General features: G+C 35.4%; 1 protein-coding gene across 3 annotated transcripts in view; it reads left to right on the top strand.

The window, feature by feature from the left end:
- Window positions 1–18,846, top strand: part of INPP5F (inositol polyphosphate-5-phosphatase F) — a 45,733-nt gene extending 26,887 nt beyond the window's left edge. For 2 of the 3 annotated variants that reach the window (XM_062580611.1, XM_062580612.1), the window contains 12 exons: window positions 676–743; window positions 1,153–1,277; window positions 3,599–3,676; window positions 4,489–4,609; window positions 6,929–7,057; window positions 8,532–8,649; window positions 9,188–9,386; window positions 10,441–10,512; window positions 10,606–10,679; window positions 11,704–11,832; window positions 12,548–12,635; window positions 16,213–18,846. In XM_062580611.1, the coding sequence (XP_062436595.1) occupies window positions 676–743; window positions 1,153–1,277; window positions 3,599–3,676; window positions 4,489–4,609; window positions 6,929–7,057; window positions 8,532–8,649; window positions 9,188–9,386; window positions 10,441–10,512; window positions 10,606–10,679; window positions 11,704–11,832; window positions 12,548–12,635; window positions 16,213–17,344 (2,333 nt within the window). In that variant the 3' untranslated portion in view covers window positions 17,345–18,846. Of the gene's footprint in view, window positions 1–675; window positions 744–1,152; window positions 1,278–3,598; window positions 3,677–4,488; window positions 4,610–6,928; window positions 7,058–8,531; window positions 8,650–9,187; window positions 9,387–9,764; window positions 9,858–10,440; window positions 10,513–10,605; window positions 10,680–11,703; window positions 11,833–12,547; window positions 12,636–16,212 lie in introns of those variants that run through there. The other variant, XM_062580613.1, reaches the window with a different exon arrangement.
- The last annotated feature ends 1,856 nt before the right edge of the window (window positions 18,847–20,702 follow it).

The following is a 20,702-nucleotide window of genomic DNA, read 5'->3' as shown; positions in this document are numbered from 1 at the left end:
CAATGTGGGGAAAACAGACATTTCATATTGCACAGTTCTTAGACACAGCATGTCTTAGAATAATGAGGAGACTGAATACGAATGCTAGCATGAACTAGGTGTCCATTTCCTGAACTTCCAAAGGATTGTGTTGGCCTTTGTATCATCCTAGCAAGTTTAGTATTGTTAAGGAGACCTTTTTCTGGGAAGGAGGCTAGTATGTTCATGGTCTTGTGGAGTGACACTGAGTGGATTGACTGACATCTTAACAAACAAAACAAAACAAAACAAAAACACCTTTGATCTTCAAGGAGAGCGGGATGACACTTTGAATGCAGTACATCTTTGCTCTTTCGTTAACTGCCTAGCCCTAAAACAAGTGTGAACTTCTCTTCTGAAAGGCATGTGGTAATGCGTGTGTGGCACATGTGAAAGAATTCAACAGGCTTATAGAAAATATACTCTACACCAAAAGCAAAACAACAATTTTAAGAATGGTATTCCCTTATGTACTGTAGTGTTAAAAACACTCTCTTGTAGTTGATCAAATTGATGCAAGACCTTTTAGAAGTAATTCTTTATAATGTATTATGCTGTGTTCCATAGTATTTTAGTCTGAATCACACCCAGACGTATACTCTTGATAGTTCAAATAGAACTTGTTGCTGAACAAACTAGCATTGCTCTACCTTGCAGGTGAAAATGAAACAGTGTCCTGTTTTCGTGCACATTTTGAAGAACAGCTGAAAAATTACAAAAAGCAGGTGAGTACTACATGAAGTCATGTCATGTTACTAAAGTATAGGAGAGTAAAAAGAAAATAAGCTTTTTATCTCTTAGTTTGTTTTAGACATTTGGAAAGGTGGTATGTGACCAGAATTTTACTAACTTCCTTATTCTTCAATATTCATATATTCATAGCAGTGATATGTTATTAAAAATGCTTAAGCCCCACTCAGATACCTGGCTTATCAATTGAAAGTTTCTTTGTATTAACATTCAGGTAGTCAGGTAACTGTTAGAGCTTATTTGATCTCAAGTATAAACTAGCAAATACAGTAGTAACTTTAGCAAGATGACCTACAAACTTAACTCTTATCATATTTGTTACTCTATGATATGTCTAAGAAAGTAATGTTGCAGATGAAAGTTTTAATTAAAACTTTTGAACAGGTTATTATTAACTTGGTGGATCAGACAGGCAGAGAGAAGATTATTGGAGATGCTTATCTTAAACAAGTGCTTCTGTACAACAATGCAAATCTGACTTACGTTTCATTTGACTTCCATGAGCACTGGTAAGACTTTGTAAAAATATCACTTCAAATTTTCTTATATTAGCATGAAAGAGCAAGAAGGAAGAAAAGAGCTGTTATTTGTCCACTTCTGCATGAAACACGTTTTTTCAAAGAAAAAATGCCTTTTGGGAGTGAAAGCAGTGTAACGAACTTGAATTTGGATGACAAAACACTTTGGTATTGTGTGCAACTAATCTCCTTGCCTAGTAAATACAGTTCATGTTTAATTTTTTTTAAAAAAATTGTGCTGCCTTAAGCAAGACAATTGCCTAAAACATGCTTTGAACATAAAACTGTAGATGACCTGCTTTTCAAACTGTGATATTCTGCTCTAAATTCCTTACTAGAAACCATTCCTCTCCTGCTTTTTTCAAAATCCTGATGCTATTGCTCTATGATTTGGTTTGATCCAGTATAAATAGCTACTGTTTTCATGACTCTAGCCTGATATTGGCATGGATTACTGTAGTGTTTCCATGCTTAAGCATGCAACCTGTCACACAGGCATGCATTTCCTCTGTCTTCCTCAAGTAGATGGCAGTTATGGACAAACATGTGTGTGTTTTAAAAATTACTGTTTCATTTTTGTAACTTAAACTGGGAAGTGCACCTGCCTTGAAAAAAGATGCAGCATTGCTGACTAAGCATGTTAGCAGATACTTTGAGAGGAGCAATGAGGATTCCTCTCATTAAAATACTAATGACCTTTAAAAGACTTTTTTTTCTGTAGGACTAGAAACATCCTGAATTAATTCTGATTTGAGACTACTTATTTTTAACATGAGTTTTTGTTTCCTTTTCACTCAAGAACTGTTATAGCTGTAACGGCTATTTCCTGTTGCACTGTGACCACTAATGTGAACAGAACAATTCTGCAAGCTCCATCTTTGGGAAATGTGGGTGTATGTATGGGGTGTTATTTCTGTAGAATAGCTGATAAAGCTGGGCAGGCTATTCCAGTTTCAAAGATATAACAATTACTTTTGCTGAGGTTCTTCCTCAGATGAGTACAGTGTTGCACATACCTTAATACTTGTTATTCCTTGAATCAGTGTTTTCCCCATATATACCTAACTTCAACTTGAGCTTGATCTGATAAGAACTTGAAGACCGATGAAAGCATGAAGTTAAAACTTTAAGTTCCAATCTCTATAGCCATTGTTTAGGGAGGTTAGCCTAACACACATCCTTTTTGGGAGAATTGGCTAGCATTATGTGTGAATCAACATTCTTTTTGTAGCTGAGACCTACTCTTTTTCTGTAGAGGTTTTGAAGTTTTCAGGTCATGTTTGATGCTGATGTAGGTTAGTTTGCCTTTTCAGTTTGTACTTTTATTAAGCCCTCTACTTTCCTGCCTTTAATTTTGAAAGAAAAAATAGGAAAAATAGTATATAAAATTCATTAAAATACAGTATGGATTTTCCCTCATTAGTATCTACAGGAAGATGCCCTTTATCAGTTTAAATCAAACTTAGATAAGCTATTAGCTACTTGGGTAATAAAAGTATATGCATTCACATAAGCTAGCACCTTGATCATTATGAAATAAAAAAATATAAAGCAGCTTTTATCAAAGCAGATTAATGTACTCAGTAAACTATATTGCTTTATCTTTAATTCAAAACCAAATTCAACTAAGTTCTTGTTTCCCCCCACCTTTACCTAACAACTTGCATTCATACCTGTCGCCTTTGCTCTGACTCTCTAGGAAATTGAGTATTATTAAAGGTGTTAGCGTACTGCCTAAAACCTGAGTATACTACTTTTTTTAGTTAAATATTCCTAGAATCCTGTTCTGAGCAGTAGGGAAGGGATCTCTGTCCCTTTCCAAAACTAGGCTAAGCAAATAGGTATATATGCATAGCTGACTAATTTCGAAGAATGGCTGTATGAGATGAAAAGCCATATACCAAGCTTTGGCCACTTCTAGATGCATCTTAGATGCAGATGATGGGAGATCTGAGAAGAGAGGAATACAAAGCTTCTATCATTCTTCAGTTTGCTCTGCTTGTGCTTTCTTAAATGTCAAACTAGAAGTTTTCTCTGCTATCTTCTTGTACTAATTATAGGTTAATTCAAGAATTAATGCAAATTCTTGAACTTATAGACTCTCTAGTCTCGGATTTAAGTGTATATCTGTACTTTAAGTAATAGCCAATATTCAGAGCTATTTTAAATATTTCAATCTTTGTTGCCTGAGAGAATGTCTGTTTTTCTCACTTAGCTGAAAACCTATTTATTCCTAATAAAATTAATGTTTTTCTTTTTTAAAACAACACTACCTTAGTTCAAACTAATTTCTGTGAAATTCTGTGTTTTAGCCGAGGAATGAAGTTTGAAAATGTGCAGACATTGACTGATGCCATTCATGATATTATTCTTGACATGAAGTGGTGCTGGTAGGTACTTACTGTTTTCAGACTACTATGGAATATTTTTAGGAAAAACTAAAATAATATATATTCGGAGGCCTTGTTTGTCAAAACTGATCGTCTTTTATGTGCTTCTCTTGGTGCCTGGTTAGCCCATCAGCACTTCACATTCTGTGTTCTGAAGTATTTTTGTTCTATATACCTAACAGCAAAATCCTCAGATGCTCTTTTTTGCCTCAGGTTTACTGCCTTTAACTCTTCTAGCTTTTCTTATTTCTAATGTAAAATATTTTGCAGTTGATGACCTACAAACTGTAGAACTCCAACCTTACTGTTGAAACCCACAGGCGTTCTTGACCTTTAATTTGTACTGATTAAAGTTCATGTATTCTGGGGAGATATATATGGTTGTAGTTGTTTCATCAAATTACTGTATATTGTTCCATATGTTCTGTGTGAGTGAAATGTCCCTGTCAAATTACTTTCTATTTCCTGTTTTGATGGTCGAGTTTTAATTATCTTTTCTTTCTTGAAATCTGTAATTACATATGTATCAATTGAATTCAACATGTGGTTATATATAATATCAAGCTTATGGTCCAAGTAAGCTGTGTTTGGGTATCTAGGTGAGACTAGAGAGATGTGGCCTTAAAGAGTAAGGATAGGTGGGAACAGAAATAGCTAATTCTGAAGAGTGTAGCTAGGATGAAGAATGATACTAGAAATAACACTACATTTGTAAGAATTTTTAATTTCTACTTTTTACTGTTTGTAGAAGCTGATAAATTACACTTGATCTAACATATCTTAGTACAACTTCATTCTTTTTCTCTTGAAAGGGTTGATCAAGCTGGTGTTATTTGTAAACAGGAAGGAATTTTCCGAGTGAACTGCATGGACTGTCTGGATCGCACCAATGTGGTACAGGCTGCTATTGCAAGAGTGGTCATGGAGCAGCAGGCATGTATAGCTAATAAAATTGTTAAAGTTCTAGATGCCTCAGAACTTAATGATTATTCATAGGTACATTAAAAAAAACCACACAAAAAACCCTTTTTTGTTCAAATAATCCTAAACTAGCCTATTGTGGTGGGGATTTTCCCAAACTGGGGAACTGTGAAGCTGAGAAAGTAGAATGTACAGCTAGAATAAATCATTTTTAAACTAATACTTAGTCATTTCTTTCAGAGAGGAAAGGTCTGTCTCTCTTAATCCTGGAGATGATTCTTCTGTTACAATTAATTCATTTAATAGAAAAGCTGCATGGCAGTATAAAGTTAATACCCTTTTGCTCCTAACATCCCCTGCTCCCCCGAATCAATATGAAAGAACTAAAATCTAACTGGATTCAGCTTTTTGTAAAGCTAGATGCTATTTTAGGTGCTTAAGTGAAATACACTGTAGTGTAGCAAATTGGGGGATTTGCTGTCTCTTCTGTATATAGAGGAACAATTAATTCATGATGTATCAGGTAACTAACTACTGTGTTCTGGAACAGCAGTCCCTGCATAGAGAAAGCATTTCCAAAGAGACCGAAAGTGCTCCCACTTTTTCTTTCTTCCTCCTCCTTCCTCACCATAGATCTGACTTTTAACAAGTTTGATATGTGCTTTCTGTCACCTCAGTGATTATTAGTTTTCCCAGGAAGGACATAATAGTATCTGAAACTTTGAAGCTCCAGTTACAGCCCAGCATGAAATGGACAAACTTGCATATGCTTGGGGTAAAGGATAAACCATGGGGCAGGGCCTTTGTATGAATAAAGAAAAAGAATTAACAGTTCTGTTGTATCTGGCAGTTCCTGTTTGTCATCTGTGATTTGAACTCCTGATGTAGAAATCCTGTTCTACAATAATGACTGGGATTTTGGTTTTTACATCCTTCCCCCACCTCAACTTTTCTGTCTATGGGCAGTCTTTCCAACCTGAGAGTTGTATAGATTATGTAGAGGGCTACAGTAGTCACTGCTGTAGTACTAGATCAGAAAAAGTGTGCTACATTGTTCCCAGTTCATAGCTAAAGTACTTCAAAATGAATTCATAATTCAGAAATGCCCTAAGCTTTATAAAGTGACTGACAAGAAGTGAAATATTTAGTTAAATGCATGCTTGTCCTTGCATTTGCTGGGAACTGTGATGTGTTTTCTTCCTGCTGAGAGCTTGATAGTGTTTGCAGAGTTGAATAGCCTTGTATAAGTTACCTTACAAATAATGCGTGAATATTTTTTAAAGTTGCTATTTTAATGTAAACTTTGCTTCTGAATTAACCCAAGTTATTGCTACAGACAGCCTAAAATGTAGTGACTGCACTACAGTTACTTGAGCATTTACTTCAGAATGGGAAGTTGTACTATCTTACCAATTAATTTGGTGGGAAAAGGCTTAAGTTCATATAATACCCGAGACTTCTCTTGGAAAAACTTAAGTACTGGTTGTTTTGAATAGTTATGCGTCTTCCTTTCAGTATCAGTGTTAAGCAGTAACTGTCCAAAATGCACAAATATTAGTAATAAACATAACTAATAACATGAGCAAAAGATGAAGTCTATATAGTGTGCTTGTTCTTGTGACTAGAAGGAAAGAATCCATTTCCTTATTTTTAGACCTTTAAGGTTATGAAAGCCTTTGTTCTTAGTTATTTGTTTCATTGATCTTGCTTTTTTACAAGCTGCATTTTTAATCTCACATTCTAATCAATGGCATGGTGCTGTTAAAAAGATGTAAATTGACTATTAGCCTTAATCTTTTAAGGGTTAAGTTGACCAATAGCAAGTTAACGATGAGCCATACTGTCAGAGTTTCTCAGTTGTAAGTGTTGAAGTATGCACTTTTTTCAACCTAGAAAAGAAATCTTGCTGCTTTTTTCTAAGTGTAAAATTGAAGCTCCTTGCTTTACAATGAAAGAAATTGTGACACAAGACTGTAGCATGGATGACACAGCTTGAACAAGTTAGAGTTGAGGTCTGTTTTTTGATGGTTCCCTGTAGAAAACTGAAGCATTTCTTTTATTTTGAGTCATCTAGAATAACTTGTTTTCCTTCAGCTAATTTTTTGAAGATGTATTGAATATAAAAGTAGGAATTTATTACTACTGCTTCCAATGGGGATTCTTATGATGTTTAACAATGAACTTCCTCTCATAGCAAGCAGGATGGGCTCCTCTTTTTTCTCAATTGTTAAGTTTTAAATAGTCTTAAACTAGCAGCAGTTGAAACTATTTATCAAGTACTGATGTTGAGAATGACTTTATCTTGAACCTTATGTTACTATCAAATTCCAGCTCAAAAAACTGGGTGTGATGCCACCAGAACAGCCTTTGCCAGTGAAATGCAACAGAATTTACCAGATAATATGGGCAAACAATGGAGATGCCATAAGTCGGCAATATGCTGGCACAGCAGCTTTAAAGGTAAAGGGTAGTGTGTTATCCATTACGATGTTGAATAGCTTGTTATATAATGGCTTTTATGACCAGTCTTTACTGGTGTATGTAGCAAAATTAGCCATGTATTCGGCTTGCTTGTTCTTGGAGACGTGAGGCCTTTCGGTAAGAGAACATTTTGTGTCAGACCTCGTGCACATGAAGGAAAGACTTGAGTGGCAAGCTCTGCTGTGACAGTGTTGGCTAGACTTAATTTTGTTTTATGTTTAGATGCAAAATAGTTGAGCTAAGAGTTAAGATCTATAAGCATTTAAGCATTACTGCGCTTAAGTTTACACACAGTAGTTGCAGTTTTGTCAAGTCCTTTAAATGACTTAAAAGTGGGCTATGTAGGTAGACGTGTGGATATTGACTAGTTTAGTTATTTTATTAGTTGTAGTACAGTCTACCAAGATCAGAAATTTGATGTGAAGCTGCTTGTGGATCTAGTGATCTCTGAAAAGCCATAGGCTTATGAGCTACTTTCTCTGTTTATAGTCACTGTTGGAACAGTCTTAGTTTTCCCAGTAGTTGATGTTGGAAAAACCTGTATACTGGAAGTGCTTGAGACCTGAATCTTTTCTTCCTCTCCCCACTGAACTTTGGTTAGTCTATTTCACTGCTGTTCCTTGCAGATAATCAAAACAGCTTGACATACGTGTATTTGACTCTAAATCTGGAACACAGAGCTTCAGTTTTATAGACTTAAATTTTCAGCTTGGAGATTTTTATATTCACTAATGATGTCAACAAATTAAATTGTTTTCACTTTAGTTTCAAATTTAACACTTGAATTTTCAATTTATTTTAATTTGAAAATGAAATACACTTGCAATGTGTTTAATTCTAGTTGGCATGGCTTTTAGAGCTGCTCTGTGCCAATACTACCTGGCTCTTCTGGTCTGAAACTCTCAAGATCCTCTAGTGAGGTGACTGCCTTCTTTCTTCATTCAAATTCTAGGCCTCCTGTGGCCTGGAAGCTTTGTTTCAGAAGTTATGTGGATATGTACTATCAGAAATGCAATCTTTCTTCAGGATGTTATACTTGTTTTGGTAGCAGAAGCAAAAAAGATGCAAGCCTTCCTTCAATAATCTCTAATCTTCTTCATTGAGCCAATACTGTTTTTAAATATAGGACAAAAATAACTGAGGTGTTCAGACATTCCAACCTGATGCCTTAAATGTTTCTCTTTAATCCTAGTTGGTGTATATGTCCAAATTTTTTTTTAGGATATTGGATAGAATCCCAGGTCTATCAAAAGCATAAGATGCTCTGTAGAGTCAAACATACCATGAAAAATAAAGGTTCTTTTGAAAATGTATTTTAAGCTTTTATATGAAAGAGTTACTTGAACTTTTTGAGTAGTCATCTGTTCAGTTCTGAGTTTCAAAATACCAAAGCTTTTGAGAGCAGAGACTGCTGCTTCAAAGTTCTGCATGATTTAAATGTCTTGTGCAACAGGGTGACTTCACAAGGACTGGTGAAAGAAAGCTGGCAGGAGTAATGAAGGATGGAGTAAATTCTGCAAACAGATACTACTTGAATCGTTTCAGGGATGCTTATAGGCAAGCAGTCATAGGTAAGAGTAAAATGCCATCAAGTTTATTAAAATCATCTTGGCTTTGTCTTTTGACTGCTCTCTAAAGTGCTCTAAATGTGTATATACTGTTTGAGTCTATCCAGTGGGCACCACATAGAACAGTGATTTATTATGTGAAGATTAAACACCAGTCAGTTCAGTGGAATTATATGTAGTGTAGATTAGTGCAGAATTTGTTCATAAGTTGTTATACTATTAAATGTCATATGTTCTGTCATATGTAAAGCATATGTTCTGCTTTACGTAGTCAAGTTTATGTAGCGTAGTTTGTAAAGGTTTCATATCTTAAGATTTTTTTTTATTATGTCTGGTTGAGCTTTCTGTATAGAATGTTGGTTGAAATTGCAAGCTTAGTAAGTATAATACTGCCTTTCAGTGAAACAAGAGTTTGATTCTCCATACTGTACTGCTTTAAGAACCATTCTGAAGGCATCTGAAAATTAATCAGACTGCTGTTGTATATCTTATTTCTAATTGTTGCCTTTTCTTTATTAATATCTTGCTTCTCTTAATCTAGATTTGATGCAGGGTATCCCTGTAACGGAGGATCTTTACTCCATATTTACAAAAGAAAAAGAGCATGAAGCCTTGCATAAGGAGAATGTGAGAAGTCATCAGGAACTGATCAGCCAACTGTTGCAGAGTTACATGAAACTGCTTTTACCAGATGATGAAAAATTTCATGGAGGATGGGCACTTATTGACTGTGATCCAAGGTTTGTTGAATAAAGTCATAACCAATAAACTGCCAGCATGACACTTCTGTTACTGCTGATATTTTAAATGAGTAGTCTTAATTTGCTTTAATAGCTGGTATGTTAAACATGATACAAATGGGCAGTTTTGTGGAATGACTGACTTCTTGAAGGATTTGAATAATTGCGCTGAAAACATGCGAGAAGTTATGTGTAGTCAAGGTCTTCCAAAATAAACTTTTTCAAAATGCTATAAAAATGGTGCATAAAGGAGTTAATTTTGAGAAATTGTCTGATTATGCATCCATTTACTTAATATTGCCAAACTGTGATGGATAGAAGGAGAACTTTTCACCACTCTTAACCCTAAAAGAGGTTGCTGTCCTTATTGCTTTATAGGGGAAGTGTAACTTGACTGCAAAGCCATATCTTATTAGATTAAATTTTTGTCTAGTGGATCTGCAATATGAAAGCGAGAGTTCTCTTCATGAAAAGTAGTGAGTACAAGCTGTAATTTCATTGATAATCACTTTATCAAGTTTAGAGTACACTAACTTGTACAAGAAAATGGTTAGGTCTTCTGCAGATCAAACTTCAGTATCTAATCCTGTGAAGGATACTTGCACACACAACTCATCGTATGAATTGAGTCTAATCATTCTTTCTTCCCTTCACTTTTTGGAGATATAAAAAATACTGAACTATTGCTGACCTGATCTTAAATTCAATATCTGCATATTATTTAAGCTATTAAGTATCTCTAGAGCTAGGAGAATATTACCATGTGCATGAGTCCTGCTTACACTATGGCAAGTTTAACTTTGACAAAATGGTTTTGGTTTACTAATAGTGTTGTATACCAAAAATTTAGTGGGTCAGTCTATAGTTGATAAACTTCAGTGTACAAGCTATGGACAGATAGCGTCACAGCAGATAGCGTACCAAAATTGAAGCCTTTTGTTGTAAGGTACCTTTAATTGTCAAAGTGTCCCCAAAATATGCTGAATACCCTGAGGATCAATTACAGTTGTACCAATACCCCCTGCTGTGTATTGACTTTTTTCTTCTTTCTTAGTCTCATTGATGCCACTCATAAAGATGTGGATGTTCTGCTGTTACTTTCTAATTCTGCCTACTATGTGGCCTAGTAAGTTACAATTGCTCTTACTCTGTGTAATTCACTGTGAGTTGTTGTGTTCTGGATTAGCACCAAGCATTAACTCTGACTCTTTTATTCTAGTTATGATGACGAAATCGACAAGGTGAATCAGTACCAAAGGCTAAGCCTTGATGCTTTGGAAAAAATAGAGATAGGTGAGAGCTGAGTCACTGTGTATCTCTGTTTCCTTAGGTGCTCTTAACAAAAGCTTAACAAAAGCAGTTAGCCAAAACATTCTGCATGATACAGTGAAACATAAAGCCTCAACACACTGCATATCTCCTGTGTAGTCTACTGTAGCTAGAAATGTCTTGCTGTTAACAACTACCAAGCGCGAGCCTGTGTGTTCTCTCACAGTCATGACTGTCAAAATGCCTTCTGGTACTGCTTGAAATGGAAACTCTGACACCTGATAGGTTTCTAAAAATGTTCCCTTGTTCAAACTCTTCTAAACACTTTAATCAAAATCAATCTAAATATTTATCAAATTAGAGTAACAATTTGATCAGTGTAGTCACAGGTATGCATGTATGATATACAGGTGCTCTGATCCATACAGAGTAGACAGTTCTGAGTAAAACTTAGATTGTTCTACAGCTTTTAAAAAATTCTTTAGCCAGGTCTAAGTTTCACTACAGTGACTGCACTTTATTTTTCAAAATTAAAACAAAAATTAGCAGTTTGAGAGAGATTCCCTAGCTTGAGTGGGAATACACATAAACCCACCTATTTTTTGGCTTTAACAAACTCACTGTAAGTGTGCTTTAAGGAGTGTGTGTGCATGATTTAACAGTCAGAACTATGCAGCAAAGAAAAGCCATTTATAACTAGAAACATGCTATTATGAAATCATCTTGTTATGCTGATTAATTTGATTAAAGAGTATAAATAACATCCACTGGTTAAATCTCGCATTTTCAACTTATGGTACTGTTAAAGTAGGTGTGATACTTGTTTCTATTGCTAAAGCAAAAGCTTTTCAGTTGGAGAAGGGAGGGAATTCTGCCCTCTCTTTCCCCATGTCCAATCCTCCCCAATTTCATTACAGATTTGCAGTTCGTTAGAATTCAGTGGAAAGATCTGTCTCACTTTATTGTGAACTAATAGCCTGAGTTACAGAAACATCTAAACCAAATATCTTATCAAAAATCATTTCTACCTTTCTGGTTTATTTCTCAGGACCTGAGCCTACTCTCTTTGGCAAACCCAAGTTCTCTTGCATGAGGTTGCATTACAAATACAAAGAAACAAGTGGGTATTTTCACACCCTTAGAGCTGTGGTACGCAACCCTGAAGAAGATGGAAAAGGTTTGTTTCATACATGAAAGCTTTATAGTTGAAAGTTTACTTGATATACTAACACTTATTTCTATATAAACACTGTTTTCTATGATTCTTGGAGTAACTTCTAAAGATAAATTTTAATACAACCCACTTCTCTGTGAGAAGAAATGTATGTATGTAGCTTCTTATGTGAACACTAAACTACTGCTATTTTTGTATACAAAGAAACATACAGTTCAGATGGTTTTAAAGCAATATTTTTCTATGTAAGAGCTGGACACTGGAGTTTTTTTTTTTTTTTTTTTCTCGAAAACCTGATAAAATACACTTAAATCCATTTCTTCTGTCCTAGGAACTTATTTAGTGAAATCAATAACTAGAGATGTCTTGCTTCTTGCTTAACTAAATTAAGTGAATACTAATAGGAGAAAAATCACTTACCTAGAGCACTGAGGTTTGTAAACAAGGATTAGAATAAACAATTCATGTTTTGTTGGTTCTCACTTCCAAGATATCTTTTGAGGAGAGAATTCACTTATATCCAGTTTTTAGGGTTTAATGAGAATCTTTTCTTAAGCTTATTTAATAAGATTTTAAATTTGAATTGTAACTTCTGAGATTCAACTATTAGAGGAAAAATAAAACATTTCATTAAGTGACAAATTAGTCTAATTTTAGATTTCAAAATAAAAGATTTTAGGCTTTCTAAGAGTCTGACAGGCTGCTAATTGGATTTCAGACACTCTTCAGTGCATTGCAGAAATGTTGCGAATCACAAAGCAAGCAATGGGATTAGATGTGCCCATTATTGAGAAAAAGCTGGAGAGGTGAGTACTTAAGTGATGTGACTGTGTCCCACTTTTCCTCTCTTCTCAGTGGTTACCATTTCATAGTAAGTCATGCATGAGATGTCTATCTGAAACTGTTCTGTTTCCTAGCTATTGTGTTAAGAATTACTTTTTATACTGTTTTTGATAAGTCGTCTGCAGGGGTTTATCTAAAAGTATAAGAAAGAATATTATTTTTCATTGATTTCCATGTACTAAGGCTCAGGCAGCCTTTGTACATGTGGGCTTACATATGAACAACATATATTCACTATGAAATGCAAGTGACACTGTAAGTTACATGGTTTGATTAGTCTGTCAAGTCTAATTTGTCCTGTCTGAATTTATTAATCTGTCTTACTAGCTCTGTAGTAAGAATTCAGCCTGTGAAATAAATCTGGTTTGGAGTATTTTGCAGTTGAGTATTTAGCAAAACAAGATAGCATTACAGGTCTTATGTGAAAACATACATAGAAGCTGAGGTGATATTCAGCCCTTATTTAAGAAAACCTTATCGTGTATCAGTGGACAGAGTATTTCTCAATGTGGAGTTAGTAGTTTTGTGTGTGTGTGTTTTTTTTGAGATTGGACTTATTTATGAACCTACAAAATGGAAAAAGTCTTCAGTATCTTGCTGAAGAATGTATGAGTGAAAATAGTAGAATACAGTAGCATACAGGAATGTAATGATGCCAGTACTTAGTAAATATAGTAAGTACAAAAACTTCACAGAATTACAAAGGTTTTGGTTTTATTGTTTATTTCATCAGATAAATGCAAGAGTTGTGGTATGAAGTTTTAAAAGCAGAAATGGAGAATCTTTCTTTTCTTGGAAAGGAAACAAACATTCTTGTGCCTCTGATCTAGTGTTATGTCTGCCATGGCTGGAAGTTAAACATCCTTGTATGTGTCGGTCAGAATGAGCACACAAGCTTATGCAATGCAAGGCCATTAAGAAAAGAGGGCATGTGAAAGCTCAGTTGACAATTAAGCATACTTACTAGAATTTTTGTAGGCAGTGTTCTGCCCCATGTCTAAAGTACAAAACTTGCATGGGAACTGTAGTGTTTTGGTTTTTTTGGACCATGAACCAAACAGTGTCAGTGGATTCTGTATGTAGCAGCTGGTAACTGGAGTAGCCTTTCCCTCCCCCTTACAAACTGTCAACAATTTTATGTTCTTCTTATACATTCTCCGGAATGTCCCTCTTACTGCTTTGTCACCTAACAGTGCAAGTGTGTGTTATGTGACTGCCATTATGTAGCAATATTGCAAATGATGAGCACAAGTATGACAAGTAAGGAGTTGCCACAGGGCAAGACTTAATGTTTGTATTTTAACTGTGGTGGCTCGTAATTTGTACATATTCTATATTCATTTTTTTTACTGCAAAATGAATATTGTGGTTGATTGGGAGGAGGCCGGTATGCTGAATCTCCTTTGCTACCCATGCTCGGGACACTTACTATGACTTGAGGGAAAAATGCAATGATTTCATATTATTTGCTTAAAGATATTTGTATTTGACAAAGTTTAGTCTAAATTCAGTGGTCATGAAAATATGCCATGTAAAAGGTGGTATCTTTTGGGGTCAAAACTGATATTTATTGGGTAAGCTTTACATTGAAAGGACTTCCAGGACACTTACTTGTATGGGAGTTCCTGAGAACAGGCCTTTTGACAGGTACAGACTGGTACAGGATTAAAAACAATGTAGTTTAATCACCAAAAAACTTACCATTATCTTAAGTTTAATCCTTAAGACTAAAATGCTGTTATCTTTTCAGCTTGTTTATATGTATTCGATAAATACTTAGTAATCGTTATGGTTAAATTTAGTAGTCTTTCTTATTTTAGAGGATAGCTGATAAGTGCTGTTTCTCAGTGAATGAGAAGGAAGTTTGTCAGAGTATTTCACTCTGGAATATTTAATATTGGAGAAAGCAGAACAGGAGCACAAGGTAACTTTGGGAAGATGATGTTCCCCATAGACAGGAGGTAGCTCAGTACTGGGTATTCCTCCTCCCTCCCCCCCACCCCCAATAAAAAAATGTAGAAATAGTTTTAAAACTACAGAAAACTGTAGTTCAAGGTGTGTTCTGGATGATTTCTCTTTGAAAGGATGATTTCAGCTTAATTGTTTACCCAGCGTCCAGTCAAATTTCCTCGTGAGCTTTCTTCTAACACAGGATGACAGCCATATAAGACTTCAGGAAGGCAAATATGAAGGTTTAGTCTGGGAAGAAATTTTCAGCTCCACTGGTGAGGAATCCTAAGGCTCCAGTGCTAATGAAGATGCAGTAGACGTAATTGCTCCTGAAATAACATGAGGAAAAATCTAAAAGGATTTAAAGTAAAAGTCTATGGTAGACATGAACAGAGAAGAGAAGGTGACTTGTAGGCAGTACTACTGATAACTAGCAAGGCTTATTTGTAGTCAATGGAAGCTTCAGAAACTTACTTGACTCTGCATGTTTCTTGAGGCTAGAGAATGGTGCTATTGCTAGTGTATTTGGACATGAATAAAGAACGTGAGCAGAAAGATAGGTGAAAACATAGATAAATAGTGGTGATGAAGCAAGCGGAAATGCTCTTTTCTTGCAACCTCTGATCTGTTGAGAATGTATTTTTTTTTCTAACAGTTCTGTAGCATACAATAAAAAGATAATGATGTTGAATAACAGAACATTTTCCATCATGAAACTCTCAGTAATTTGTTTGTTTGTTTGTTTTTGGCCAGTAATCTTTTTGGCATGGGGGGAGTTTTTTTTTGAGGGGGGGAGGGGGGGTTTGTTACTAAAACAGCTCAAAAACCAAAACATTGGTATTGAATGCCCCCCCCCCCCAAAAAAAAACTCCAAAGCTAATTAGTTCTATTTTAAAAGCTAAGTTCACTGTCCCTAACTAACTTAAATGGAAGTAAGCCATATATGTAAATATTGGAGAGGTGTTAACACTGAGGAATGAAGAAGAAAAGGAAAGTTAGCCAAAGTTTAGCAGATGCTTTACCGGTTGATATGTAACATGTCCCATGGACCCTTCCAATTCAGACTGCATAAGCTACTAAAAAGTGTATTGTGTAGCACAAATATAAGTTGACAAGGGAAAACTATTAGGGCAATGTTTCAACTACTTTTCCCTTGCATTGATCACTGTGCCACTTTCAGTTTCTCTTTCAGGCTGAGTAGAAAGTGTAACAACAGTTTTTGCTTTTTTACAGGCACTACAGATTGTGAATATTTTCTGTATCTGGACACTGAGTACAACATAAATATTTATAACCTTGGTATTTTATATATATATATATATATATATATATAAAAGGCCATTTTTGTTACAAAAAAGTCTGCATGAGCTTGTTTTTCATCTTGTTTTAACTAAAATTCTTTAGCAACCCTCTATTTTGTTCTTATTGTACTCAACTAAGCGAATTAAAATATGATAATGAAAGGAAAAGATGTAGTTAATAAAATGTCCATCTTATGAAACTAGATGATGGAAGGTGGTGAATACTTGGTGTTTTATAAATGAAACTGCTTTGTTAATTGTACATTGGAGATTTTATTTTCTTCCCTAGGAAAAGCAGCAAGCCTCATGAAGACATCATTGGCATTCGGTCTCAGAACAGAGGGTCCCTGGCCCAAGGCAAGAATTACTTACTGAGCAAGTTTTCATCTCTCAATCAGAAAGTAAAGCAAACCAAATCCAATGTAAACATTAGCAATCTTCGGAAGTTAGGTAGCTTTACCAAACCTGAAGTGAAAGTCAATTTTTTAAAACCAAATTTGAAAGTTAATCTTTGGAAATCGGATAGTAGCCTTGAAACTCTAGAGAATCCAGTGGTAGATACTAAAGTCCATACTGAATCTGATATAGAAATATCAGATAATGATTCATTCCATTCAGATGACTTCCTGACTAACTCTAAATCTGATGAGGACAACCAGTTAACTGACTCCCTAGAGAACATAGGACAGACAGACTATGTGCTGCCTAGCTGTGGTATCATTGCTTCAGCTCCCCGATTAGGCAGTCGGTCCCAGTCTATAAGCAGCACTGACATGACCATTAGCATTCATGCTCCATCTGAGATCCATGTCACTCAGGCTAGCACGTCTGAATGTGAAGACATACCCATGCCTTCTGCTGACAATGTGGAGATGGAATTTGCTAAACCTATTGATGTGTACTGCCAGAGGTTTGTACATGATGCTCAAAAGATAGCAGATGTTTTAGAGGCTGAGGCTGGCTCTCAAGAGCTCCATCAAGTAATAAATCAAACCAGCAATAATACTTCTAAAAAGGCAGAAACTAGGGCTGAAACAACCAGAGACATTCCTTCCAGGCCATCAAAGTTGGACGTACTTTCTTCTGAGCCAGATCCTCAGCTCTTAGCTGTTGATGGGACCTATTCCAGTAAATCTCATAAAAGCCCAGGAGCTGCATCTGGTATAGTTGAGACAGAACTCCATATGACTCCTTCTCCAGCTGACAGTAACAGCAGCAGAGCCGTCTCCCCCTTTGCTAAAATTCGCAGTTCTATGGTCCAAGTTGCTAACATCACACAAGCAGGATTGACTCAAGGGATTAATTTTGCTGTGGCGAAGGTCCAGAAGAGCCCTGTGGAACCAGAAGCTATAAATCAAGTCAAGCAAAAAGAACTGAAAGAAATGTTTATGCAATGCCAGACACGAATAATTCAGATTTAGTTGGTAATTTAGGAAATGCTCTTCTCGTTGTGGCTTTTAATACAATACTAAAAAGATCACATCAAAGCTCACTGTAGCATGAACTGCTACTGAATACTGGGATCAAAAACATATTTTGTTTACAGGAAGTGTGTGATGCAAATGAATTTGGTTCTGACCAAGCTTCAGAATTCCCTTAAGCAGCCGAGACAAAAGGGTAAACCACATTTGAACAGGTAGCCTAGACACTGGGATTTGTAAGTGTGCTGTCCATCTTAAAAGTGTTGCACAGGTTTCTTTGAGACTAGTTTTGTAGGTTCTGACTTTAATATAGAGTATTTATACTAAAAAGGTGATACTGCACTTCTGTGACCTTACTTACCTTGCACTGCACCAGCAAAATAACTGATAAATTTACATTTTATTTATTTTTGGACTAGTATTTTTACTTGTTTCATTGGAAATTTTAGACACAGCTTTCTATGAATTGTGCCTCTACAATGGGAATTGATATATTTTTGTTGTATTTGGGTATGTTAGCCAGGAATTTTTTTCTCCTTTCTGCTATCCTCTTCCTCACTTTCTGGGACACTTAAGGAAAGATCAAGTATACTGCTGCAATTTGAAATATCCATGATCCTGCAGTGCAAATTTACTTTGTAGATTTTTTTTTTTTCCTTTTTGCTGGATAAGGGGGAAATGGAGTTAACCTCTAATTGTCTTGTCCATGTTAAAGCGATCTTGTTCCCCCTTTTCACTCCTGTCAATCTGTGCTTTTTTTTTTTTTTTTGACTCTGTATAAAGCAAGATAGTCAACAGATCTTCAGACAGTGTGGCTCTCTGTGGGAGTGCTATAATGTATGTAGTGGGTTTTTTTGCTATGCTGTATTCTAACTGCCCAGATGCAAAAGCTCAAATAACTTCTTCCAAAACAAGTAAAGTACTGTTCCATAAAATCAGTGTTGACATTGGAGCATAGCTGTCAGAATATCTAATCAAATTCATTACTAACTCAAGCTTTGCATACTTGCTGGCTAAGGCTAACCTTCCACTTGTGCTGGGAATTGGATAACAAACTTACATATGTGTGTGTGTCAAAGGATTTAGTTGTATCTAGATTACTCCATCTTTCCTGGATATGCCTTGCAATGCCATTCTAGTATAGGGCTTTATCCAAAAGCTAGTATTAAGCAGGATCTTACTATGCTGTGGTTCATAACTTTACCCACCATTATAGAGCCAGTGCCTCTGTGTTCTAGTACATGTACTGTAGATAAGCTGCATGTGGTGTTCTAAAAAGTGTTATATTGGTATTATAGTGTATTAAAACTTTTAGTATCTGAAATGATTATCTACTAAACCTGATTGTCTGAAACTTTGATAAACAAGTTTGACGTATTTATTTATTAAAGTGATGTGGTTTGGGGTTTTTTTTTGAGTGTCTAAACCTGTGGCTATATTTAAAATACTGTTGTATTTTAATGTAAGCAATATACATATTTTAATAAAAAAGTGAAATCAAATACTATTTGACACATCATCTTATCAACAAATTTGCATATGCTTTTAGGGAGTCAAGTTTAACAGGGTGGTAGTGGTGGGTGTTGTCTTGACTTTTTTCTGACCAAAAGTTAGGGAATGTTTTCATTAATGAAATCTTTAATCACTTTCTAGTGTTGTGCTGCTAGAATCTTAGCCTCAAAAAAAGCAAGTCATAAACACTCATAAATATACTCTTAATTTGTCTAAGTCTTGGTACTTGCAAAACTTCTGGGGAAGGGAGAAGAAATTCCACATCCTTGGGCTGCCTGCCATTATTTTGATGGTAGGAGAAAACTGATCTGTTTAAGTTCTTGCACAGTGAATACCTGCACTCTGAAAGTACTTTTAAAACTTAGATGCAAGACTACAAGGGTATCAGTATCTGACAAGTCATTCCTCTATTCAAAAAAAGCATGGACTTTAAACAATCTGGGGCATATTTTCCAGGCAATTTAATTCTTGATCTCCTGTATTAGTCTAAGTTAATATTTGACTTGCAGGTATAATGTCCTTTCACCTTATGAATTATGAAATATTTATGCATACAGTACAGTCTCAAACTACACCAGCATACATTGTACCTTCCTGCAAGCAGCCTTGAAGAAAACTAAGAAAAAAAACATGTTTTCCAGCTAGGCTGCAATTCTTTTTTTTTTTTTTTTTTTTTTCTTTTTTTAAAAAGAAGAATTGACTTGGTTAGTCGTCTTAGGCTTCATTTTTTTCCCCTATTCATTCAGTTTTCTAGCTTTTATATTTACGTTGCAGCAAGCAAGCTGAAAATGTGCATATTCACTTTTAAAATATTAAAGAGAAATTAGGACCAAGTGCTTAGAGAAAGACATCAAACTCATGTTTATCGATTAAACTTATTCTTATGTATTTCCCAGTGAACCTAGGTCCCTTTGCAATAACTTGTTTGCCACACACTTTTACTTACAGCTGCAGTAGATTAGTTTATCTCAAAATAGTTTTCTGTAAGCAGGCACTTGATGTTGGGGCTAAGATACAAGCAGTCCATGTAAAATGAGCTTATCTGAAATGATTAAGACACTAACTGCTCTTGATTTTTCTAAATATTTTGAAAAGGGCATCGTAAGTCTGTGAAATAGTATCATAAGCTGTCCAGCAAGAATAGGCTGATACAAACACTTTCTATAATTTGTCTTGTCTTCTGCATGACACAGTACAGTAAGAATGACCTTGTTTCACTAAGAAAATACTTGCAAGCTGCACTTCTGCGTTTTCCAGACTGAAGTCAGAAGGCTTTAGATAAATATAACTTTAGTTAAGCTGACAAAACCATAATGCCTCAAGTTAAGATGTACAAAAATTATTTTTCATAATAAATCACCAAATTAGCATTAGGGTATACACATAAGACAGTCTGAAACTGTTCCTGTAACAGAGCCAAAGCCTTGTTTGTAATAGAAAATGCCATGAAATAGTGACTTCCTGTCTCCACTATCTCTGCAATGAGGAAAGCAATAGTAAAGGTGGTATGGGCTTATTTTAAGTCTAGCAGAAGGCTTTTTAAACTTGTGCTGTAGTTTTCTCTTAGAAAATTAGAAAGTCAGAAGAGGTTTAATTTGAAGCAAGCTATAGTTTTATCTTACAGGAACTCTACTGATGCTTGCAGCTTTCTCTTGATCAAGAAGTTCTTAGTGAGTTGATTGTTATTACTGTCAGCCTTATGTATTACTATTATACTAATTCTGGATTACATCAATTTCATATTGGTTTAATGTTTTTTCTCTTAAACCACCTTCAATATGACTTTTATTCCCCCTTGTCTGACTGGTTCTACATCCTCTGAGAACATGATCAAACAGTACATTAT

Source organism: Rhea pennata, chromosome 7 (assembly GCF_028389875.1).
Source record: "Rhea pennata isolate bPtePen1 chromosome 7, bPtePen1.pri, whole genome shotgun sequence".
In the NCBI taxonomy this organism is placed as follows: Eukaryota; Metazoa; Chordata; class Aves; order Rheiformes; family Rheidae; genus Rhea; species Rhea pennata.
This window is presented reverse-complemented; position numbering and strand designations above follow the sequence as displayed.